This window comes from Eptatretus burgeri, chromosome 7 (genome assembly GCF_056783735.1).
Source record: "Eptatretus burgeri isolate ZD-2024b chromosome 7, Ebu_testis_v1, whole genome shotgun sequence".
Lineage (NCBI taxonomy): Eukaryota > Metazoa > Chordata > Myxini > Myxiniformes > Myxinidae > Eptatretus > Eptatretus burgeri.
In genome coordinates this window covers 14,590,790-14,617,870 of record NC_140967.1, presented here as the reverse complement: position 1 = coordinate 14,617,870, position 27,081 = coordinate 14,590,790, and the positions used below count along the sequence as shown (strand labels likewise).

The window sequence follows — 27,081 nt, the reverse complement described above, 5'->3', positions numbered from 1 at the left end:
AGACCTGGAGGGAAGAGTGGGATTAAACGACAGTGTTGGAGTTTGTTCCAAAGGTAGTAAAAAGAGGAAAGAAAGAGTGAAGATGAGCAGTGATTCTTGATTTTGGTCGTTTTACCAGAAGGGGGTTGCTGGAGGACCTTGAGCTCCATACGGAAATAAGAGGAGGGGGACAGATCACAGACAGAGCAGGGGGGGGGCGAGGCTGGAAAGGAGACGGTAGAAGACAGAAAGATCACCAACCTGCCTGCGATAAGAGAGTGAGAGACGAAAAGATTCAGCCTCATTGTGGGAGATACCAATGATCCTAAATTCCTTGGTTTCCACAGCGTGAAGCTAAGAAAGGGGAGAGGTGGGGGCACTAACCTGGAGGGGAGAGCAGTACTCCATCAGGCTGCGGATGAAAGCTTTGTATGTGGTCAGGAGCTAAGGTGTGCAAAGAAGGACTTTGCACGATCGAGGATGCTCATTCGGTGACTGGCTTTGGAGGCCAGCTTGGAAATGTGGCTTTCCCAGGAAAGATCATGGCAGACAGTGAGACCCAGAAGCTTGAATGAAAGGACTTCTTCAAGAGGATTGTTGAGAAAGTAGATAGGAGAGTTGGGGGGGGGACTCCTTGTGATCCAACGGCCATCCATATCTAGTGCCCAACTGTGTCTGCGGACGTCCTCCTGCAGTTGGGTTACTTTTGATGAGAAGGTTTGTGGCAGAATTTGCACTCCGGCCATCGTAAATCCCTTCATTCCGCAAAACATTCTAAAAGTAGAAAAACAGGGAAACCGACTCCGTAGGAGTACCTCCTGTGCAGCTGCCCTTCACAGGGCAGCTCACCGGATAACAGGATTGGGGCAAAGCCTTCAGGACTCCCCAAATCTTTGATGATCGCAGTCAGATTGCGACACATTGGAGTCAGTCGGATTTGATGATAGGAGTCCGGGTCAGATTGTGATCATGTTTGTCGAGGTGGTGCTGAGGTGTCATCCACCAGACGGTGGTTCCTTGAGTTAACCTAAGGCGGTCCCTTTGGGCGGGTGCCTGCAATGTCCGATCCCCAAGAGAGGATGATCGCCTGTCTCTGTTATCATCTGAGCTCAAGCATTTGGACATCGGTATTGCAGCACTTTCTGAGGTTCGGAGACCGGACTGCGGTGAGATCATAGTGGGTGGTGACACCTACTATTTGGTCTGATTGCTATGATGGTTACCATGCCAAAAGAGTTGCTGTAGCTGTGCCCAATTAGCTGACTCCAATGATAATTGAAGTAATTGAAGTAACAATGGTCAATGAGTGTATTATGAGACTAAGGATTCGTCACTCCTTTGGTGTCATTTCCCTGGTCTCTGCATATGCTCCGACTGAGGCAAGAGATCTCACCGTGAAGGATGCCTTCTATGCCATGCTCGAGTCTGTGGTTCATCAGTACCCCAGGCAAGATACTCTTCTAGTCTTGCAGGATTTCAATGCATCAACTGGAACTGATAGGGATGGTTATGAGACACGTCTTGGACCCAATGGGTCTGTAACTGTGAACCAGAATAGCACTTTTCAAGACGTCACGGACTTAGGATGGTTGGTTCATGGTTTCAGCACCGACAGGCTCATTGCTCGACTTGCTATTCCAACGCTGGTGGTGTGGCAAAGGAGATTGACCATGTGCTAATTGATGGTCGCTGGAGGATGATCCAGAACTGCAGGTTCTGCCGAAGTGCTCAGTTCCTGAATGCCGACCACAGGCTTATTGTAGCAACTCTGAAGTTGCAGCTTAAATCCAGGAGAATGGTACCATTCCAGCCTCAGCTGGATGTTGGCAAGCTCAAGAATGAGAGGGTAGCTAAGGAGTTTGCGAACAGGCTGAGTCCTGAAGAGTTGTGGAATGCCTTCAAGACCACCATCCTCGACGTTGCCAGTGGAGGTTTTGGAACTCACCGTAGGGCGAAGAAGAATTTTGTCTCTCAAGCGGTACTGAAAAGTGTTTATCAGTGTCACAGGGGAAGGCTTAATGGCTGAGCTGAGCTGTTCAGGCAGCTGAGGTGTAAAACTGTGCACAAATGGTGGACATGGAGGTCTATGCGCGAGGAATCTGTGAGGGGGTAGTGCATCACCTGTGGTCAAGTGATTCTCGTGCTGCTTACAGGAGAATTTGCGCATTGCGTTCCTCCAAGCCCATTCCTTTGTGTACTGCATATAGAGCAGAGGGTGGTGGGCTCTTGACAGAGACGTCCGAAGTGAAGGCCCGTAGGGCCGGGTACTTTGAATGGCTGTACCAGGCTGATCCACCAGCTGTAGAGAGTTGGATGTCAGGGGTGTTACAATCCTGATTGCTGACGCTCCAATCAACTATGGTCCACATTCATTTGTGGAAACACAGGCTGTGGTGAACCACTTGAAATGGGGTAACATCCCTGGGATTTGTAGCATCCATGCTGAACTTCTCAAGGCTAGTGGAAATGCTGAACTTGTGTCGTTGCATGCAGTTCTGTGCTCTGCCTGGAACACAGGTAGCATATCAACTTACTGGGTGATAGGCCTTGTTGTCCCTCTCTGGAAAGGAAAGGGTGATCGCCAAAACTGCAACAACTACCTTGGGGTGATGCTGCTCTCAGTGCCGGGCAAGTTCTTTTCTTGGATAATTATTGCTAGGGTTCGCCACCATCTGCTTGGTGCACCAGCGTCCAGAACAGTCAGACTTTACACCAAAGAGGTCAATGATTGACTGTATCCTTGCTCTTCGGGTCTTCACTGAATGCAAACAAGAGTTTCGGCAGGCGCTACTTGCAGCCTATGTTGATCTCTGTAAAGCATTTGATTCAGTGAATCGTGTTGCCCTCTGGAGGATTGTTGGTCTTCGTGGGGTGCCACCAAAACTGGTCAATCTGATGTCTGAACTATACTCTGGTGCTGAGATTGCTGTGAGATGTGGTGATACCATCTCTGTCTTATTTCCAGTTCTTACTGGAGTTCATCAGAGGTGTATACTGGCCCCACGCATTTCAGCACTCGTATGGACTGGATTCTGGGGAGGATGTCGGAGACGTCAAGCTGAGGTGCATCGTTTGAGAATGTCAAGCTCTCTGAGCATGATTTCCCCGATGCAATCATCTTTGCGGAGACTCTAGATATCCTTTTGGGGGCCCTCGCGGGGCTGAATGAGGAGTTGTAGCCACTTGGATTATGGCTTTCCTTGGTCAAAACTAAGATCTAGGCTTTCAATGACATCTTGCAAACTGCTATCCTGTCTGTACCTCTTATGGTGAGGATGTTGAGGTCAAAGAGAGATGTGTCTGCTGGCTGTGAGCCAGAGGTCAACAGACGTCTGGGTCGGGCCTGGGGAGTCATGGATTCACTGGATCATGGGGTGTCGTGCTGCCGGTACCTGTGCGGGAGGATGAAAGTCTGAGTTTCCACGTCCTTGTTGCTTCCAGTCTTGCTCTATTGCTGTAAGACTTGGACTCTGATCAGGGATCTGAGATGGAGACTCAATTCCTTTGCTACCAGGTCTCTTCGGAGAATCCTTGGCTATCGTTGGTTGGACTTTCTGTCCAATGGGCGGTTACTGGGAGAGACTCAAATGAGATTTGTTACCTGCATAGTCCATGAGTGTCAGCTGCGGCTGTATGGATATGTGGCTCGTTTTCCTGACACTGATCCTGCTCACCAGATTCTCTCAGCGAGGGAGTCTCGTGAGTGGAGGAGGCCAATAGGCCGACCACGTGCCTCGTGGTTGCAGCAGGTTGATCAGCATCTCAAGGAGATGGGGATGGGTCAGACATCTGCCTGGGAGATAGCCAGAGGACCCTGGAGTCCTTCAGCCTGGCAGGTAATGAGTGAGAGCCCTGTGATTCATAATATCATCAGGTCGATTTTATGGAAAAATCCATTTCAACAAAAATTGATTTTTTTGAGCCCAAAAGTATCCCCAGTGGCATGTGACGTATCAAAATAATTGTAAGACACATAAAAACACATTTATGAACTCTTACAATGACTTTTTGAAGGCTACATTTTGCAAAATTTAATAAAAAGTCTTTTTTGCATGAAAAATCCTTTTATTTCAGCTGATGTCAACAACAGAAAAAAGTTTTAGTTTGAAAAACCGTTAAAAAAATTACAAAAACTTTTTTGCCATCAAAAAATGCCTGATTATCTCGCATTAAAAAATGTAAAATTCTTACTTGTGTGTTTTGTACTGTTAGCTCCAGAAACTGAATTCATCAATAGAGGAGTCTTAATGAAGCTCTTCATCATCATCAATGGCTTCAATGCTGTCACCGATATGTTGGCAGATATCTCGATGTATCTGGCCACCATCAAACCAGCTCAATTCAAAGGAACCTGCATTCCTTTGCCATCCATTATTTTGTGGTGAGTACTAGTCCTAAACACAAATGTTTGGAAGGTTTTATTGTACCCCTTGTTGTGGTATAAACAGCATCTTGTGGATCTTTAAACTCTCTCAGTGATTTGGTTCTTTGCTGAGGTACCTGTATCCAGGACATGGAAAAAAGTGAGACTATATCTGGTGGATTCCCCTGTCCTTCTGCAAGAGCATCTACTGTTAGAGGGTATGGTAATTATTGACAGTCCACTTTCATTTGCAATATTTCTGCTCTCAAATCAAAAGCCATCTGTGTGGCTTTTGCTTCAGCAAAAACATCTTGCTGGACCATTTCACCAATGAATAACACACTTCCTCATCGGTTACTAATTTTAGCCAAACTCAGCTGTCCAATGAATTGTTTCATAATTTTTTCACTCAAGACTTTGACTGATGTATGATGAGTCACTTGGCCCATTTTCTGAATATATATATATATATATATATATATATATATATATATATATATATATATATATATATATATATATATATATATATATATATATATATATATATATATATATAGGAGGGACATCAATAGTTCAGGCATTTTTCTGCTCAAGCAGATCACTTTGAATGGAATTAGACAGTTACAAAGGTTTTATCATGCAGTTCACAAGACAAAGAATAGTCATCACTAGTTTTGGGTTGCAACAATTCTGCTCTATTATTATAGTCCAGCAGCCATTTCTCATATGAGGCCAAATAAGGAAATTCGTTCAACACCCCCTACAGAAAAGGTTTGACTTGACAGGGTGGTAGAATAGACCCTATAGAACACCTCCAGGTAGTATGTGGTTTGAAATTGTGGTATCGTTAAAATTCTACAGGCCATTATACATACCAAGGGTACTTACCAAGAGGGTCACTGTGGGCTAGCAAAATTTAGGGGGAGGGGTGACGTAAACGTGAATATCTTTGTCTAGACTCAACCAATTTTCAATATTGAGGTATCATTGGCTTCCTATTATAATTCTTTATCAGAGTATGTGCAGTTATTTGAAAATGGCCTTTGCCATGGCATCACCAAAGCTAAAATATCATACTAATTCAAACTTTCTGACATTTTTAATTGTGTTTTCATATGAAGGTGAACGGTATTTCTCAATTACTATTGGTATGTGTACTTTTTGGAAATCAAACGCTTAAGAAGGTATTGTTCTGCAGAAATTCATATACATACAGAGGCACGCATAAAGAAAACTGCAACTGTTATTTTTAGTGTTCGTCTTTTACTCGTGTATCGCAACACGGAAGCACATACATCAGAGCGAGCATAATAGTTGTCTTTGGCAACACGGAAGTACATTAGTGAAAGCCGAGTATAATAGTTGTCTCTGGCAGCATGGAAGCTACTCATTCATCATAGTTGATGATAATAGTTATCATGGTCGACACTGGGAGCTGTGCATGACAATACAGAAGCACATTAGTGAGAGCGAATCATAATAGTTGTGCATGGTTGCACGGAAGCACATTCGTCAGAGCGGTTTGTAATATTTGTGTCTGGCAACAAGGAATCACATTCGCCATGGAAGCATGAAGATGTCATCTGTTGTAACTTTTAGTCAGCGTCTTCTTCACCAATGGATTCAAAGATTGTTCTTGGATTTTCACAAGTTTCTTCGGCCATACATGCACATGCTTCTGTGCATGGCATGTGGTTGGTTCTGCATGTGCAGTCGGCTCGTTTCATATGTTGCTGTAAGCTGTCGAATGTAGGGGGGAGATTTTCATTTATTTGTTCCTTTTGACAGAACTGCCAGTATCTCACATTGTTCACTTTACTCCCAGCCCCCTTGGTTGTTGAGTACATTACACATATGAAAGCTTCGCATGCTTCTGAAGTGCTGTTGCTGAGCTCCGGTTCTTCTCCAAGCTGTCCCAGACTGGCCTGATGCTCTTTACTGTCAAGTAAGACATTGAAACCCTTTTTCTTGCCGAGTCCTGAGAGTGCACTGTTTGAATCGCACCCAGTGAGTGCGTGGAAGCCGAGTGAAGCATTACACAGCTCAGGTCCTAGTTTGTGTGCCAAGCTGTGGATAGGAATATACGTAGCTTTATCGTTGATTCCAGTCCGAAACCACAGCTCCCGACACTGGGGTTTTCTGTAGTGTGTGGTGCAGAGGACAGCCACATCTGTGTCAGGTGATTGAATCACAATCCTGTTGTGATAATGAGAGGCATGTTTTGCATGTAGCAATATTCATGTGTCTGCCTCTTCATGATCTGACTTGAGGGGAACCAGTTTTTCGCAGTGCCCTCTGATGACTAGCACAGACTTCTGCAGGTTCTTGAAACCACCACTGATGACTAGGTGTTGACCATCAAGCAGAGTGTCTACCCCCATGTGGCACCATGTGTCTGCCAAGAAGGCACACAAGTTGACTTTGTTTTCTACATTTCCAATGTATTTGATCCACTGCTTTGGAATAGGAGTGGCTGGCCCTTGGATTGTCTCCTCTAAGGCTGAAGATGTTCCTCGTTTCTCTCGCTCCCCAGCTTTGATTGAGAGGCTGGAGTACCAGTCGAAGACAACATCAACCCGCTGACAACCATTCCGATGTAGAGGGGCAGTAACCAGGCTGTAATACTTGAATGCCATTTCACCGAAGTGTGCAGCACCAGCGGACTTTGTCATCTGTACCAGCGCCATTGCATTGACGATGTGGGCCATAGACATCTGGCTGGTTGTGACTTGTGGCAGTTTTGGATGGACATCTACCTTCTTCTCTAACTCAGCAATGAGTACGCTCTTGTTGGTCTTCCTCAAGCTGCTATCGTAATGGGCCAGGAATAATGGCGTTTATTCACGTTTACGTTACCCCTCCCCCTAAATTTTGCTAGCCCACAGTGACCCTCTTGGTAAGTACCCTTGGTATGTATAATGGCCTGTAGAATTTTAATGATACCACAATTTCAAACCACATACTACCTGGAGGTGTTCTATAGGGTCTATTCTACTACTCTGTCAAGTCAAACCTTTTCTGTCGGGAGTATTGAACGATTTCAGTTTTTTCAGGTCCTTGCTCCTGGACTATTATAAGCCTTTCGGCACGAATGCTGGTCATGCACTTCCTTTGCTGCAAACATGATGCTTCCAATTTTAGCAGTCAGAGCATGATCATTCAGTTTTACTGCAGAGTCCTTTATTTTGGAGTCTGCACCAACAGTTTGACTATCCCTTCGTTGTTCACGACGTCACCCTTTTCATACGTTTTTCTCTGCAGTTGCAGAAAATAGACTTTTTCAAATACAGTTTCAGAAATACAGACTTGCAGAAAAATCACGAGAAGATGAAGAAGGATGTTTAACATCAGAGCACAGCGCATGATGGTAAGATGTTTTCTCAGATGTGTCTGACTTAGGAACAGCTGTTAAACTTTTGTAACAAGAGTTGTGATAACCATCATTTTGGCCATATATTTCTGGGAGATGTAATAGTGCACTGTATTTTGAAGCTGCATCATGATGAGACAAACGGTAGTTTGCAGCTGACTTTGCTTGCTTCCATGTGTCTTCGTTAAATGCCTTTAAAGTCTCTTGTCTACTTGGTCCTGTATGCAGAATGTAATGTTTTTCTGTAGTCCCATCTTCAGATTCAGTACTATCATCTAATTCAGCCATGGTATCGTCTTGTCATCACTCTCCTGAAAGTATACAAAATAAACCAGTTTTATTAAACTACCACCACCAATCTAATAGATATCTAATCACTCGAATGCACTGTTATGCAAGTAAAAGAGAACAGCAATACAGGTCTTTGTGTTATAATTTAAAGAGAAATGGAAGGAAAACTAGAAGGACATTCGGTGGAGCACATACCTCCACCACGCAATTCCTGTTCCACGAGAACATCTCAGGCCAAGTACATTTTTGAAATATGCCACATATCATTTTTGGCCCAATCTCTCAATGGTGAAGAATCACTTGAAAAATAAAAAATTCTCGTATCCAGATCTGAATTCCGATCTTTGCCAAAACTGGATTAGTCCTTGTCACACACCCAACTTCTCCATCAAGTTTTAGGTGAATCTGTCCACATTTTTTTGAGATATCATGCTATATATAGGTTTAGCCTCATCTCTCCATGGTGAAGAATCACTAAAAAATTATTGGATCTGGATTCAGATTCGGAGCTTCACCAAAATTGAATCCGTTCGTCCTTGTCAAACACCCAAAGTGTCTTCCAAATTTCATCTGAATCCGTCCATAACGTTTTGAGATATCCAGCAAACAAACAAACAGAGGTGAAAACTAAACCTCCTTCCATCTTTGGTGGCAGAAATAATAAGGCAGGAAGTCGCTGCCACCACAAAACTGGGAATAAAAATATCAAAATATGCTGGTAATAATAGCATCTACATTAGAGGTATGACATAATCATACAATATACATCCATTATGTATTTTAACATGCCTTATAAGAAGCACAGATTTATTCTTATATCAGAACCTTTAACCGAAAATGGAACTGAAGGAAAATAAAACAATAATCTAGTCACCACCTCAAACCTGTAAATAAACATTAGAATTCATTTTTACAACAAAAATTTCAACATAATTAACCAACTTTTTTTTAAAAAACATAAAAAACATTTTGGGGGGTTGGGAGATGATACTATAATTTCTGGAGCTTACAGTACAAAACACACAAGTAAGAATTTTACATTTTCAAAATACTAGATAATCAGGCATTTTTTGACAGCAAAAAAGTTTTGGTAATTATACATTTTTCAAACTCAACCATTTTTCTGTTGTCAAATCAGATAAAATAAAAGGATTTTTTCATGTAAAAATCACTTTTTTGTTAAACTTTGCAAAATATACAAAGAAATCAGACACAGGTGGAGGCCATTCAGCCCATCATGCTTGCACGACATCAACACCATACTAATTTATCAACACAATATCCAAAGAAGAAAATACAAAAAAAAATTGTTTTTAATTATTATTTTTTAAAGTGTTTTTAAAAAAATATATTTATTTTAGGTTTTTGTCATTTTTGAAGTTTTGTTTATTTTTTTGTATTTCGTATTTTTTCGTAAATATATATTTCCTTCTCCTCAGGGGAGGGGGCATGGGCTTGGTTAAAAACAAACAACATCACCCACACAACACTCCTTCACGAGACCTCCACCAACAGCACTCCTGAAACACAATCACTCATCAATACTTAAGCCACCTAAAAGTCCTATTAACATCGCTCTATTACCATAACTTCCATATACCGATCTAATTCTAATTTAAACTTATCTCCTGTTTCAGCTGCCACTACCTTTCCAGGGAGGCAATTCCATGCTTTAACTACTCCTTGAGTAAAAGTCCCCTGCCTTACTACCATCTTAACTCACTCTTCTGTTCTCTCAGGCTATGGCCCCTGGTCCTATCACTGTCTACTCTATTGAATAAATTCATCTTCACTTATTTTATCTATACCTTTCATTATCTTGAACATCTCTATCATATCTCCTCATAACCGCATCCTTCTTCGTGAATAAAGCCGTCTCCTTCAGCCGCTCCTCATAGCTGAGGTTGCTCAGCCCGGAATCTATCTGGGAGCCCTGCGCTGAACCCTCTCCCTGGCATCAATGTCCTTCCAGAACTGTGGTGACCAAAACTGCACACAATATTCTAGATGTGGACTCAGTAAATTCCTATACAATGTTAACACCACCTATTTTGATTTATAAATGATCCCCCTCCTTATACAGCCTAAAACCCTATTTGCTTTACCCATAGCTGCCTGGCACTGTGCTGCCTGCTTACCTCCCATATCTATTACCACCTCCAGATCCTTCTCCTGAGTGACACGCTCAAAAATTATCCCTTGCATCCTGTAATCTCAATTTTCATTGTTCTTACCCATCCCCAACACCTTACACTTTTTCAGGTTAAATTGCATCTGCCAATCTTTAGCCCAATCCATGCAAGTATCAATACTTTCCTGAATCTGATCACCACCACCCCCCCTCCCTCTGATATCTACCTTACCTCCAAGCTTTTGTCATCTGAAAATTTGGAGAGCCTACTCTTCACCCCACTAAGCAAATTGTTGATGAAAACAAAGAATAATAATGATCCGAGTACTGATCCCTGAGGTACCCCACTACTTATATCTTCCCTGCATGACATCCTCCCATTCACAGCCACTCTTTGCTTCCTATTACCAAGCCAGTTTGCAATCCAATTACCTACCTGACCAGCCACTCCACAAGCCCTCACTTTGGCTAACAACCTCCGATGTGGTACCTTTTCAAATGCCTTCTTAAAGTCTGGATATACTATGTCCACTGCCTTTCCCTCATCCACCCAATCAGACACTGCTTCATAGACCTCTCAAAGATTTGTTAGACAGGAACTACCTTTAGTAAACCCATGATGACTACCTTTAATTAGTCTGTATTTATTTAAATGGTTCCTCATCTGGTCCTTAATTAATGTCTCCAATACCTTCCCCACAACTGAAGTGAAACTGACAGGTCTATAGTTCCCCAGTTCTTCTCTGGATCATTTCTTGAATAGTGATGTTACATTTGCTCCTCTCCAATCCTCCGGTACCTGTCCTGACTCCAGTGAGCTCTTGAAAATATCAATTAATATCTCGCTTACCTGCTCAGCCACCTCCATCAATACTCTCGGGTGAATATTGTCGGGACCCGGAGCCTTATCTTGTCTTCTCTGTTCCTTTAATTCCTCCACTCCAACGTAGATCTTCTGTAAAAGCCCTTCCTCACCATATTTATTGATATTCTCAGCTATTGGCAATTCTCCTGACTGTTCTGGTGTAAAAGTTGATGAAAAATACCTGTTTAATAAGCCTGCCATCTCACTTTCATCACTAACCACTCTCCCGGTGCTATTCCTCAATGGGGCCACACTGGTCCTAACCTATTCTTTTCCCCTGACATACTTAAAGAAAGCCTTGCTATTATGTTTAATATTCTTAGACATGTCCTTCTCATACTTTCTTTTGACTCGCCGAGTTATTTTCTAAACTTGCCTCTGTTTACTCCGATAGTGATATAAATCTAACTCCAGTCCTGTTATTTTAAACCTAATAAATACCTTCTGCTTCTCCTTAATCGTGTTCCTTATCTCACTGCTCAACCACCCTGGTCTCTTTCTGCTTCTAGTTTTACACCTCATTGGAATGTACTTACTCTGCACGCAACACATTTGGTCCTTGAAGGTTTCCCATTTCTCTGATGCTGATTGTCCTGTTGTTATTTTTTCCTATCTACATCACCCTATTCTCGCCTCATACCCTCAAGGTTTGCCTTCCTGAAATTTAATAGCCTTATCCTACTATCCTGAACTCTAACCCTTTACAGAATCTTTGCACACACAATGTTATGGTCACTTTATCCAAAGTGCTCCCCAACCAACACCTGTTCCACCATATTGGGATCGTTACTTAAAAGGAGGTGTAACACTGCACTCCCCCTCGTGGGCTTATCTACAAATTGGGTTAAAAAGCAATTCTGGACTAAAACTAGGAAATCCTCATCTGTTCTGCCCTTTCCCTGTTCCTGTACCTAATCTATCCCTGGCAAGTTAAAATTCCCCATAATTAATACACTTCCCTTACCACATGCCCTTTTGAATTCTTGACAGTTTTTATGGGTCTTACATTTATTTTGATACCTCACATGCTACTGGGGATACTTTTAGGCTCAAAAAATTAAATTTTGTTAAAATCGATTTTTCTCGATTAAAAATCGACCTGATAGTACGATGAATCACAGGGCTCTCACACATGACCCTCCAAGCTGAGGACTGTAAGAAATGGATTTTTGAATTCTACACAAAATTTCCTCCCAGAAAATGAGCACAAACCTTTTGGCCTCCGAAACATGAATAACCACCGTGTTATCTCTTGGACTACAATCGTTTACATCGATTCCCAACGCACCAACCTCATCTCATGTTATCATTCCCGATATGGTCCAAATGAACTCCTAATGGAATTGCTGAGTGTTAATCAGATGGCAATACACAGGTCAGGATAAAATTACACTAACACCCATCAAGTTACGTTGGCTGTTTGCTTAATTACATTTTCCTTCTGGAAACGAGAGCCTGCATCGTGAGAAGACGCACCGCGTCTCTTCACACAACAGTGGTGGTGAAGATGGCACCTGGCACGATGATCCGACCCGATTATGTTCCAGTGTGTTATTATTTATATATCAGAGGAGATACCACTTGTCATTTCATAAGGAAGAATAACAAAGCCTTATTGAACAAAATGGAAGAAAAAGGTACAACCTGTAACTGTTTATCACCAATGGTCGAGCATTGATTAACGAACGTGGCAAATCCCAATAAGTGCCAATCTGGGAGTGCCGGATGCCCTTCCTGACACCAACCCTGGTTACCTCTTACAACACACAGGGATATGGTACACCTATTCTAACCGGGGCATACACCGGGACCAGTACACTGGCACTCATTTCGCCGACCTCGGAAGGATGACAGGCTGAGTCAACCTCCTGGTGTTAATTCAGCAGCCAACGGGGCTTGAACTCAGGACCCTGGGATCCCAAGCTGCCACCCTAACCACTAAGCCAACACCAGGCTGATGCTCATGATAAAGGATTTAATTAAATAAGGCTGTTAATTATCTTCAACAGGGGTGTTTTAATTCATCCAAACACCCAATTTTAACTCATGCATTCCCTTGGAGTTCCCTTTGTATGCATACAAAGTTTCAGACTGCTCAGCTTAATGGTTTTGGAGTTATGGAGGAGACACACACACACACACACACACACACACTGACTGACTGATACTGACACAGTCTGACATTTATTAGTATAGATGACCGAGCGAGTTTAGGGCGAGCGTGTATATTTTGTTGAGTACAACATCATCCGTTGATGCACCCTATATTTTTGGGTTCCCAAGAAAATGTCAGCACGACAAAGTATGAACTGCTGTGTTTCTTTGTAGCTACAGCGAAACTTGTAACATACCTATCCGGGAAGGAGAAGCGGAATGGTTAATTACCCTTACATCAATGCAGCATCATGTCGTTTCTCAGTATGCTTGCATCTGCAAGGTTAAAACTTGAATTTAATTTTTCCAAGACCATGGCTGCACTTGATGATTTTGTGGAAAATGGTGTTTGGAAAGTGTCTGTGACGTTCATCAAAATGAAATAGTATATCTGTCAAAATATATTTTCTTAAAACATAAAGTCTTTCCATACTTTGAGGAACTGCACTGTTTTATTGTTGTTAAAATGAACTGCTTTACTTTCACTTGCTGCTCTTGTTTTCCTCATTTTCATTTTTTTTTTTCCTGTTCTGTTGGCATTGTTGAATTGTAAAATGTAAATACACATGCAATTTCATACTTTTGTCAAAAAAGGACCTCAAATCCTGTCTGTGTCATGTTCGTGTGTCATGTTCGTGTGTCTCTCTCTCTCTCTCTCTCTCTCTCTCTCTCTCTCTCTCTCTCTCTCTCTCTCTCTCTCTCTCTCTCTCTCTCTCTCTCTCTCTCTCTCTCTCTCTCTCTCTCTCTCTCTCTCTCTCTCTCTCTCTCTCTCTCTCTCTCTCTCTCTCTCTCTCTCTCTCTCTCTCTCTCTCTCTCTCTCTCTCTCTCTCTCTCTCTCTCTCTCTCTCTCTCTCTCTCTCTCTCTCTCTCTATCTCTCTCTCTCGGCAGTGTCTCGCTGATAGTGCCGATGTTGAATTAAATTCATTTTTATTGTTTGATTTTTGGCAAATCCAGTTCCAGGTTCAGTTCCTCTAAAATCTATCGGTTTCGGGTTCAGTTCAAGTTGCACATGGTCTGGTATCGAGTGATTGTCTGACTTTCATTGAGAATATATTTTGCCAAACTTTCCCAAAACCCTTCATAATGAGTGGAATTGATATAAGGAATGACAGTATACCAGAATAAGACAAATAAACCTGTCCAGACCACTCTTCTTCCCTTCTTGAAACTTGACAAAACCCCATGAACTTCACCAAGAAAAGGAAACTTGCCAGCCATGCATGAAACCAGCCAGATATCAGATGAAGAAGAAGGCTCTGCCTCACTGTATCAGTAATTTCGCTAATCATCACCCAAACCTCAGGCATCGAAAGGCATTACACACCGCTATTTTTGCTGAGTACACTAATTTGTTAAAATTAACATTTATCGACAGTATATTCTCCATTTATATATTTAGTTACTAGTATTAACTTATTCATACATATATTTATGTTCGACATGAATTTATGTGGTTCTTGTGTCTTTAGTATTCACTTTAGTAAAGGGGCTGTCACACCTTGAGGTTTTAGCCAGCCTATGGCAAGGTCTCAAAATGAATGTAAAACGCTGGCGTATGCTGAACTATTGATGTTTTTTTTAAGTTTTGGGCGTATAATAACGTGTTGGACGTATGCATAACGTATTACTAACGTACACAGAGCGTTTCAATCACATATAGATAACTTATACCAACGAATGCTGAGCGTGTTGTCGGCGTTCACAACCTATGCCCAACGATAGTCTAACTTATGCATAGCGCGGCAGCGTATCGCTGACGATCAGGTGGCGTAGGCTATTCATAGGCTGCGGCTCAACGATTCAAATCATAACCGCACTCAACATCGAAGTGTGAAGCCGCTGTCACACCTTGACATTTTAGCCAGCGTATGCCGACGTATGAAAAATTTGCTGAACCAAGCTGGCACACGTCGAATACGTTATGGGTAAGTTTTGTATATGTTAAGAGCACGCTGGCATACGTCGTAGTACGTTGGCATACTTCATATCACGCTGGCATACATCGTCATATGCCGAGTACGTCGAGAAATTTTCAGCATGTTGAAAATTTCTCGACGTACTCGGCGTATGACTCACACGTTCCGCATATGCTGGCCATAAGTTGTCGGCACGTTACGCGATCGTTGACACACGTCAACACACGTTACTTGTACGTTACACATAAGTCGAAACACGTCAATGTAATGGTTAGCGTCAGTGTTCCAGACTCCCTGTATTTTTTCTTCTTCTTCTTCGGAATGACAGTGATGTTGACACTTCGATTTCTAGTGCGGTTATTGTGGTGTAGCCTGCGGGCCTGTGGGGCAGGGCATGATGGTGGGGGAGTGGTCGGCGTGATCATCGTGTCTGCCAGGGATATAAGGAGTGCGCGCCGCCTGAGGCGTTGTAGTGGGTGCCGTGGTCGCCACGGCTCGTGTGTGTACTGAGTACGTAATAAAGGAGAGCTGCAGGCAAAGTACGCTCGCGCTCCCACTTGTGCAACACAGCCGGGCTCGACTGTTCCTCCGCTCGTGTCTGCCTGCCAAGCGCCCCTACCACGACACTACAGTTGGCTGACGAGGATGGCTGAATACGGACTTATGCCCGTTTTCGACAAGGATGTTCGGATCGGCGTGAGCAGTTGGCTGGGTTTGGAGCAGCAGCGAGTAACTCAGCGCACCCCGCGTGGTTCGAGGTTCCGGAGGAGGACGCATCGCGAAGAGCGTATCGCAGGTTCGCTCGCCGCGCGCACAGGCTCCGGAGCCAGGAGGCTCGCCGGCACGGCCAGCTCAGGCATGACAGGAAGTCGGGGCACGGCGCACGGATGCGTGCCCGCCTTCGTCGGAGTCGACTTCGGCCACGTCGAGTGGACAACGGTCGCGCTCGGTGTTCATTTTATTGAGGCACGACAAATCGGGGGAATGATTTCTGCATGGTCACGGCTAAAGCACGAGGACACGCAGTTCAGCTCGGACGCGGCGTTGGACGTCGCACGAGCTCTGAGGAATGTCCGAGGTCTCGATGGTCGGTGGGCAGCAGATGATCCGGAGGTCAGCGCGATGTGCCAGGCGCGCACGGCCGTGCGCGCGGTCTTCGGCGCGGGTCGTGGACGAGCGTTGCAATGCGATCACTCGGACGGCGGTCTGAGCACGCGGGGACGTCTACGGTGTGTGTGCCGAGAGTCATCGCTCATCATAACTGTCATGGATGGCGGTGTGCGAAGCGATCCTTCCGTCCCGGGTCGAGACCTACTGCCGGTATGGTGTTCGGTGCATGGCGTACACGGTAACGCCTCGGATCGAGTTTTGCAGCCTGGGCACGGAGATTCCAGCGACCCGGAGCGGGAGATACTGCCGATGTTAAACCTGTCTTCAATTGGTCCAAAGGTGACAAGATCAATGGCAGGGGAGGTTGAGATGACCGGGGCACTGATGCTGCCCATGTTGAGCCTGGTTTCAGTTGGTCCGACGGTGACAGGACCGATGCCAGGCGAGGTCGAAGTGATCGGGGCACTGATCGGGTGTCGAGTTGAGTCCACTCGTGCTGCCTTCGCATCGCACACGTACACCGGCGAGGCGATTGTTTGTGGTGCGGTGTTTGTGGTGCGAGGGGAGGGGCCCGCCCTTTTGGGTCGGGACTGGTTGATGCACCTCGGGCTGGATCTCCAGTTCGTACCTCCAGGTGTGCCGGTGCTCCCTTCGAGGCTGTCTTCGAGTTCCGAGGGCGAGGTTCTGGCGACGGGAGCCGCATCGATGCAACGGGAGCGGCCGTTCATTGCTGCCTGCAACGGTGATGTGCGGTTCGGAAGCAACGGGAGCCATGCCAGCTCTCGCGCTTCGGCGGCGCTCAGGAGGCAATGCGCGCCTGTGTCGGTCAGGCGATTTCAACGGGGAGTTGCAGCGAGCCCGTCGCGTTCAAGAGAGTCACGGTTCGCAACATCGAGTCGACAACCAAGAAACAGACTCGTGATGTGGGTTATGGGCTGCTGTTCATTGCGTGTTTGTTGTTAATTGCTAGAGTGATGCGGTTTAACGTTGTTGAAATAAATGCCTACAGTTCATGTGTGAGAATAAGTTTGGCTGAGATCAATCGATGGGATTTGCATTATGATCGATATGATGTGGAGGCTTTGGGAGCGGTGGTGGCCAATAAAGAGGTTTTGTTGTCCTCCCGTTGCCCCAGGCCACGGGTGGTTGCTTTGTCATGTGCAGGGATTTTATCGAAAGAACGCGCTGTACGAGAAAATGAGTTTGCAATTGTACCAACGATATTCTTATTGATTTATGACGAACCTGTGGTTGAAGTGTGCTTTGAATGGAGTTGCTACAGTATAACTGCCGTGTGGGTCTCGAAGATCGACTCGGAGCCAGGGCTGGTGCGCTGTTCGGCGTTACCCCCACCTCTGGTTTCGGCAAGGTCAGACGTGCCTGGCGCCTGGGACGCGGCTCTCTGTTTTCGCTCAAGGCCGTTTGGACATGCGTTGGGGTCTCAACTGATTGTGGTGCGTGGGTTGTTGTGGGGCTTTGGTTGCATCCAGCCAGCGGCGCTGTTCAGCGCTCCCACCCAAGGTCAGTTGGGTCTGGCGTTGGCGCCACGGCTTCCAGACAGCGGACTTCCGGCCTCGGAATGTTTATCTGCTTCAGGTCTAGCTGGGGGAGATGTGCCGCCTTGTGGGCCGGTGGCATTTGATGGTGCCGGGGGAGGTTTGCTCGGGAGGTCGCCACGACCTCGCCGGAGGCCATGTAAGCATGAGCCGCCTGGGGGCGTTTTTGCTGCGTAGTGATGCTGTGCTTCTCGCTTTGCTGCTTCATATCGGTAACGCGGTCAGGGTTTTGTAGGTTCCTGGTGCTACTCAGTCTTCGGAACCTGGCCGTTGCAGCTCCACTCGCTCGCATCGACACGTTATATGATGTGATGTGCTTTTATACTATGCTGTTTCTTTTTTGTACCTTGTCTGCTTTGATACCGTGGTATTTCGTGCTGCTTATGCTTATTATGATGATGATCATTTTGTAATCATAGTTTTAGGAGGGAGGAGTGTGGTGTAGCCTGCGGGCCTGCGGGGCAGGGCAAGATGGTGGGGGAGTGGTCGGCGTGATCATCGTGTCTGCCAGGGATATAAGGAGTGCGCGCCGCCTGAGGCGTTGTAGTGGGTGCCGTGGTCGCTACGGCTCGTGTGTGTACTGAGTACGTAATAAAGGAGAGCTGCGGGCAAAGTACGCTCGCGCTCCCGCTTGTGCAACACAGCCAGGCTCAACTGTTCCTCCGCTCGTGTCTGCCTGCCAAGCGCCCCTACCACGACACTACAGTTATGATTTAAATCATTGAGCGGCAGCCTATTAATTGTATTATATTATAACCGCAATATAAATCGAAGTGTCAACATCACCGTCATACCAAAGAAGAAGAAAAAAAAAACAGGGAGTCTGGAACACTGACGCTAACCATTACATTGACGTGCTTCTACTTATGAGTAACTTACAAGTAACGTGTGTCGACGTGTGTCAACGATCGCGTAACGTGCCTACAACTTATGGCCAGTGTTATGCGGAACGTGAGAGTCATACGCTGGCATACGTTGAAAATTTTCAAGCATGGAAAATTTGTCTAACAGCTCGGCGTACTACGACGAGTGTCAATGTACTACAATGTATGCCAGCGTACTACGACGTATGCCAGCGTGCTCTTAACGTATACAAACTTACCCATAACATATTCGACGTGTGCCAGCGTTTTAGCCAAATTTTTCATACGTCAGGCATACGCTGGCTAAATCGTCAAGGTGTGACAGGGCTTTAAGGGCCTTGTCAGACCTTGATGTTTTAGCCAGCGTATGGCAAGGTATCAAAATGTATGTAAAACGCTGGCGTACGCTGAACTATTGATGCTTTTTTTCCAGTTTTGGACGTATTCATAACGAGTTGGACTTATGTATAACGTATTAGTAACGTACACAGAACGTTTCGATAACAAATAGATAACTTATATCAACGAATGCTGAGCGTGTTGTCGGTGTTCACAACCTATGCCCAACGATAGTCTAACTTATGCATAGCGCGTGGCGGTGTATCGCCACCAATCACGTGGCGTAGGCTATTAATAGGCTGCGGCTCGACGATTCAAATCATAACCGCACGACACATCGAAGTGTCAAGCCGCTGTCACACCTTGACGTTTTAGCCAGCGTATGCCGACGTATGAAAAATTTGCCGAATACGCTGGCACACGTCGAATACGTTATGGGTAAGTTTTGTATACGTTAAGAGCACGCTGAAGCATGCTGGCATACGTCGTAGTACGCCGAGTACGTCGACAAATTTTCAGCATGTTGAAAATTTTTCGACGTATGCCAGCGTATGACTCACACGTTCCGCATACGCTGGCCATAAGTTGTAGGCATGTTATGCAATCGTTGACACACGTCGACACATGTAACTTGTAAGTTACTCATAAGTCGAAACACGTCGAGGTAATGGTTAGCGTCAGTGTTCCAGACTCCCTGGTTTTTTTTATAATTTAATTTTTCTTCAGTATGACGGTGATGTTGACACTTCGATTTCTAGTGCGGTTATGATTTCAATCGTTGAGCGGCAGCCTATTAATTATATTATATTATAACCGCACTAGAAATCGAAGTGTCAACATCACCGTCATACCGAAGAAAAAAAAAACATCAGCATATCTGATGTGTTCTCTTATCTACATATTTCAAATTCGCCTTAGTCTAGCGACCACCCATGTTGCCTACCGGCTTGTCTGTTGGAATTCGCTAGATATCCGTTATTGTCGGGTTTTCCGTGTGAGTGTGTGTGTGTGTGTGTGTGTGTGTGTGTGTGTGTGTGTGTGTGTGTGTGTGTGTCTCTGCAACGCGAGGCTCCACAGCACAAACCAGCAAACCGATTTCGATGAAACTTGGCGAAGAGGTGCCATATGGGCTGGGAGTTTGCGCGTTTGAGTTTCTTTGCTAACCCGTTGCTATGCAGCGGCTGAAAAACCACATCACGAATTACCTTCGGAGCGCGGGTACATCAGCACGTCGTGTACGTCACGGCACTTTTTTCCGATTTTTTTTTTCCGAATTTTCCGAAAAAAAGCCGATTTTTGATTTTCGAAAAAAATAAATATACAAATATTTTTTCGGATTTTTTCAAAAATTTCAAAGTCCCGTTGCTTGGCAACGGTGGCTTCCATAGAAACGGTGCTCAAAAGCATATAACTAGATCGTGGTATGAACCTACCAGTCAAGGTTCATCAAAATCAGTTGACTCCTCTGGCCTCCACAACTGTCCATTACATACAAAAAAACAGACAAGCCGGTAGGCGACATGGGTGGTCGCTACATAATTGCATACTAGTCATACAGTTTTTGACGGATCGGGCTGAAATTTTTGACAAAGAGGTTGATTATAGTGCGCATAAAATCACGGAAGCCGATTTTTGATTTTCGAAAAAAAAATTTTGGGGGATTTTTCAAAAATTTCAAGGTCCCGTTGCTAGGCAACGGTGGCGTCCATAGCAACAGTGCTCAAAAGCATAGAACGACATCCTTCTATGAACCTACCTGACAAGTTTCATCAAAATCGATTGACTCCTTTGGCCTCCAGAGCTGTCCATTACATACAAACAGACATACAGACAGACAGACATACAGACAGAAAAACCTGAGACTAAGGGTAGTCTAGCGACCACCCAACAGACATACAGACAGACGGAAAACCTGAGACTAAGGGTAGTCTCGCGACCACCCAACAGACATACAGACAGACGGAAAACCTGAGACTAAGGGTAGTCTAGCGACCACCAACGAACAGGGGTGAAAACATAACCTCCACCCACCTTTGGTGACAGGTAACTCGAAGGGCACTCGGCAGAGAGCATACCTCTGCCACGTAATGCCTGATCCACGAAAACATATCGGGCCCAATACATTTTTGAAATATCGTGCTATACAGTACAATGTCGTTTTTGGCCTAATCTCTCAATGGTGAAGAATCACTAAAAAATTAAATAATTCTCGTATCTAGATCCGGATTCGGATCTTCAACAAAATAGAATCTATTCTTCCTTGTCACAAACCCAACATGTCCACCAAGTTTAGTCCGAATCCGTCCACAACTTTGAGATATTGTGCTATATATCGTTTTTGGCCCTGTCTCTCAATGGTGAAGAATCACTTAAAACAATTCTAGTCGTCGGATCTGGATCTGGATCTTCACCAAAATCTAATCAGTTCGCCCTTGTCACACACCGAACATGTCCACCAAATTCATCCGGATCCATGCACAACTTTTTGAGATATCCTGCACATAGACAAACAGACAAACGGACAGAAAGAGGTGAAAACATAACTTTCTTCACCTTCGGTGGCGGAGGTAATAAACTCAAGCTACACACCTCAATGGCAAGCATGTAGCTTCAGAGGCATCCACATCTGAATTCTCGATTCAACGATTCACCAAACACATCGGAAGTTTAATGAAGATGTAAACTCGTACAAGTGGTTGAATATAACAAACCTGGTTCACTCCGGTGATGGAATAAGCATGTCCCTTTACAAGCCCATTGAGCAAGCGCATCTCCACGTCTGCAAGGTTTGTTGCCTGCACAGACACAAGCAGCCATCATTGAAGGACAATGGTTCGTATGCCTTTCACTTTGCACAAGGACAATGAGGCAACATATATCCACCAAGGTTGCACCATAAACCGTTTTAGATAATTGTGTATTTTCCATTAAAGTTAAGATTTGTTTGGTTTTAATTAATTATATGGTATCAACTATTGGAGGAGGGTTTTGCTGTAATGACTGCGTTTAATTTCCAGCAGTAATTGTGCAAATTCTCCTTCCAGTAATTACATTGATAACGTAGTGAAAACGCTCGATCTATTACAGGATCACTCAATCACGAACATTCTCATTGTTAAACGAGAAGGGCACTCGGTGGAGCGCATACCTCCACCACGCAATGCCTGATCTATGAGAACATATCGGGCCCATCACATTTTTGAAATATTATGCGACAGTACTATATCATTTTTGGCCATATCTCTCAATGGTGAAGGATCTCTTTCGAAATTAAATAATTCTCGTGTCCACATCCGGAATCGGATCTTCACCAAAATCGAAACAATTCGTCCTTGTCACACCCCCCAACATGTCCACCAAGTTTCGTCCAAATCCGTCCACAACTTTTTGAGATATCGTGCTATATATTGTTTTGGGCCCTATCTCTCAATGGTGAAGAATCACTTTAAAATTCTACCAGGAGCATCCGGATCTGGATCTTCATCAAAATCGAATCAGTTTGTCCTTGTCACACACCAAAACCTGTCCACCAAATTTCATCCAGATCCGTCCACAACATTTTGAGATATGCTGCAACACAAACAAACAGACGGAGAGGGGTGAAAACATAACCTCCTTCACCATAGGAGGTGGAGGTAATTACAAACTTGAGCCCCAACTACTGCTTAGAGAGGGATGGGAAACTACCCAGCATAACCCTTGCCAAGAAACCGTTTTGGCAGCAACAACACTTTGTAACAGTGTGTAGTGTATGTGTTAGCGTGCGTGTATGTGTGTGTGTGTGTATGTGTGTGTGTGTGTATATATATATATATATATATATATATATATATATATATATATATATATATATATATATATATATATATATATATATATATATATAATTTGTTGTCGAATTGTATTCCATTGGAATCCTCTTGGCAAATGGAGATGCAAGAAAACATTTTCAAACCTACAGTGTAGGGGGTTCAGCATGGGGGGGGGGGGGGAGACCCCAATTCTCTCGATGTAAATGTGTATGGTATAGCACCACCCAGTGGTCGGCAGTATTACAAATCATTATCTTAATTCTAAACTCAATATTCCTTCCACACAAGGTGTAGGTACCTCTGCAAGTTGGACATAAAGTCCAGCATGAGATATTGCTCATGCTTTATCACCAAATGAAATCGAATAGAATAGTACACATTAACGAATGGAATATCATAAATGAAGAACTTGTCATGCTGGTGAATTTCAGTGTTGGCCTGTATTGGCAGACGGGTATAATTAATGATGGATGGAACCAAAAGGACGTCCGTTAATCGAGGGAGGTATGCTATTGCTAACCACAGTGGGAAGCAATAAGCTGACGTTTTGGGCATTGACCTTTCATCGGAGCAAAAAATCCTTTGCATCTCTTTGGCTCTGATGAAGTGCTAACACCTGAAACATCAGCTTCGCCTTGCTTCCCATGGTGGTAAGGATTCCCCGATAAACGTCCTGTTGATTCCATCCGGTGGCATATGATGGTACACATGAATTAAGGAATTCGTAAATTTCAACCACATATTTCAACAAAACGTCCTGAAAGGACAATCATCGATTTATATTTCTATCTTTCTCACTCTTCCACAAAAAGTGTCTAAATCGGACAAAATTTCCAAAAATGATTGAATAACCCATCTCCTTATCATTCCATCAATATGATCTCAGTTGTCTGTTAAGTTGCTGAATCATCACCGCCGGCAACGAATAATTGTAAGTATTTGGTCATAATTAATGAGGTTATGAGATGATCACCCTGGATCGAAGAACATCTTATTGACAAGCAACACAACGCTGACATCGTGATGCATCATTCAGAGTACGAACATTGTTATTTAGATTTATCAACTTAAATCCCTAAATGAATTGAGAAAAAAACAAACAAACTGCACATTCATGGCCAAATGAAGTGAAAACGTATGAGGATGGAAGTTCGAGTTTTTCAAGTCGTGTAATTTTGTAAACTGTGCTCTTTCTCACATCGATAGAACATCCCATCATGGAATCCTTCTGCAGTGCTTTGTGCATGAAGCGGTATAAGTTTGGCGAGGCCTTTGTTAGGTTGTAGAACTCGTAGACGCCTCCCGTGAAATCCTCCATCGCCTCGGCAATGCTTCCCCCTTTGAGTGCCTCGTATGAACCATTCAACCTGCGGAGTGAGCCATCAGAAATTGGACACAGCAGCTCGAGATTGTAACTCTCTGGGGGTGCATCACAACCATTACTCGCTGGGATTTGTAAACAAAATCAACATCTAATCATGATGAAGGACCCATTTCCACCCCCCCCCCCCAAACCCACTTTTACATGATTTGGGAATGTTTTTAAAGTGAAGACTCTACTGGTGAAAGAGGTTTCAGTCAGTATAACCATAAAACACATTCATAATGAGTAAATTCAATACATTATGATGGGATGAAATTATAGCTCAGAGGTGTAATTTCACCTCTGCAGATGTCTATTCTGGGTTTCAGTTCCGACAGAAGAAGAATCGACCAAAAACATCATACTGGTGTTCACCGTTAGGGTGTTGGACACTATCGTTCAGAGGGCACTCTACATGGCAATTTGTTGTCTTCATTCGCTTGTGGAAGTTAAAAAAAAACCGCAGTGGATTATTGAACCAATTGAAAATCGCAATTAACAAACTATTCACATTCAAATATATTCATATGTGGACCTTGATAGAATAAGGAGCTGGTACAACACTAGGAATATGTCTTTCAACCCCGACAAGTGCTACACACTCACCCTGTCACTCCGAAAGGACCGTCTGGCAAACCCTCCCATCTAATTCCTTAACAAACCACTTGAAGAGGTTGAGTCACTCAAAAGTTTGGGCCCTGCCACCAGCTATGATCTTTCTTGGGCAGACCGTATGGCCTCCAAAGCCAGTTGCCGAATGGGCATCCTTTATCGTGCAAGGTCTTTCCTTGGCCAATTTGAAGGTTTGGTAACCTACAAGGCCTTCATTCACAGATTGATGGAGTACTGCCTTCCTCTCTGGGCTGGCGCACCTGCCGCACACCTTGCTCAGATTGATGCCGTGAAACCAAGACCTTCAAGATCATTGGAATCTTCTGCGATGAACCTGAGTCGAAGGGCCTATCACTTTGCCATCACTGACAAGTCACAGGTGTCTCCATGTTCCACCGCCTCATTTCTGGTCTTGCACGCTCTGCTATCTCAGTCTTTGTACCCCCCCCCCCCCCGGATATATACAAGGTGCATGCGGTCCACCAGCGACCCCCTGTCGTGAAACTCCCAAAATCCAGAATCACTGCCTGTGGAACCAAATTTTACATTCTCTTCAATCTCTTTCTTCCCTTCAGGTCTTCAAGACAGCTGCTCCCCATCTTAGAACATCCTCCATCCAAAACCATGATGTTTTTCTACATCCGTTGAACAACCCCTCACTCCTACTTCCTAAAAATAAATACATGATGGTCAGTGCAGCCACTTTCTGTTGCATTCCTGAAGCTATTAGAGTGGCATTATTATGGCAATGTGTTTGTTTGAGTTTCTTGGACCCTCTATGGAATGTCTTTGCCTGGTGTTGGACTTTATAGTTTGCTCTGACTGATGAATGTCTGGTCGGTAAACTCTTTTAACTCTTGCGGCCATTTTACCAGCCGCTAATCCAACCTCCATATTCCTGAGTGGCTGGATATATATATATATATATATATATATATATATATATATATATATATATATATATATATATATATATATATATATATATATATATATATATATGCTCGGTAGTCGGATAGATCTGCATTGTTGCATTTGCTTTTTGTGTAATATTGCATTGTCTTCTTCTTTTACATGTGCTTTTGGTGGAATTGTATATGTGTGCTTTCCGTTCATCGCGAAATAAATGTGCTTCATGTTGAACTGTTTTCCCGCTTCGCTTCGTCTTTTCTTTCATTGAATCTCCATCTTGCTTCACGTAAAGGGTTGGTCGTGGGCTAAAACGCCCGATAATTAATCGAACCGTCGAGGCCGACGAATAACACCGCTCGGTTATCCCGATAGTACGGAACGGGTCGCTTAAAGTGGCCCGTGTCCGAAGTCGACCTGCGGCGAGGTGCGATCGCCCGGTCTACCCTCCGTGTGGGTACTTAGGTAGGTCGAATTTGGCGAGCAACCCTATCCCACGCGAGGGCCGATTGGCACGATCGTGGTGAGACTGAAAGGTCCACCCGTGACTGGTTCCCGGCGTTAGTCCGAGAGGGTCATGACTGGATTGTCCGTCCGGTGGGCGACGTGCCGCGATTCGAGTTACGTGGCCGTCCGCACGCCGGCGGGCGCGAATCCGCAACACTGGTGTCAGGTCGTGCAATATAAACTCATCGCCCTCCTCGCGGCACTGGTATCGGAGAACGGGAAAACGGGCTCTCCTGTCTCCGGCTAAATTCACGGGAATCGGCCCAGGGGTGAGAGAAGCGACCCCCGATTCCCTCCAAATTACGAGCGAGCTAAATTAACCCTTCAAGAGAAGCAAGATGGCATCTCAAGGCGAGCGGGAGCCGGGGGTATTAGAAATGGATGTAGAATGTGTAGAATCCATGGCTCAGGATGAAATCCCCGTGCAGGAAATGTTGGTTGTACAGGAAAACGAACTCGCCCAACAGAACCCAGAGCCCAAAATGGGTGCGGCAGCGGCCGCGGTGTATGACACCTCCCCTCCCCCTTTCCACCAAAACCCTTCCCCAACCCCTGCCGAAACGACCCCCCATGGCACCTCCCCTGAAACGCACACGTGGCAGGCTGGCTTCCCAGGCCCCTTTCCGAGGGTCACCCGTGCCCACAACACTGCCCACGCGGCTAATGGCGCCCCGGGCCCCCGCACCAAGCAGGCGCACCCGTGCCCACTACGCTATCCCAGCCCCCCATGGGCCCTTGGCCTTCCACGGCCAACTCGCCTGGTGCCCGGGGTACCCACTCAGCGATACTCTCCTTTCGCAGCCACGCTCCCAAGCCCGTCAACAGGGCTCCTGCACCCCTCCAAACGGGTTTCGAGCCTACACTCCCACCAACAACAAAACGACCTCCATTTTGTAAATTTGACTAACCCCCTAACTCACTTTATACTGACCCCGGG

General features: G+C 44.7%; 1 protein-coding gene across 5 annotated transcripts in view; it reads right to left on the bottom strand.

Annotated features, from left to right (window-relative positions):
• Window positions 1–27,081, bottom strand: part of LOC147022718 (calpain-9-like) — a 151,090-nt gene that overhangs the window by 61,687 nt on the left and 62,322 nt on the right. For all 5 annotated transcript variants that reach the window (XR_015059881.1, XR_015059882.1, XM_085887520.1 and 2 more), the window contains exons 5-6: window positions 23,952–24,120; window positions 21,653–21,736 (exon numbers count right to left, since the gene is read on the bottom strand). Coding sequence is in view for 3 of the 5 variants with exons in the window: in XM_085887520.1 (XP_085743646.1) it covers window positions 21,653–21,736; window positions 23,952–24,120 (253 nt within the window). In the remaining 2 variants the exon portion in view is untranslated. The remainder of the gene's footprint in view (window positions 1–21,652; window positions 21,737–23,951; window positions 24,121–27,081) is intronic.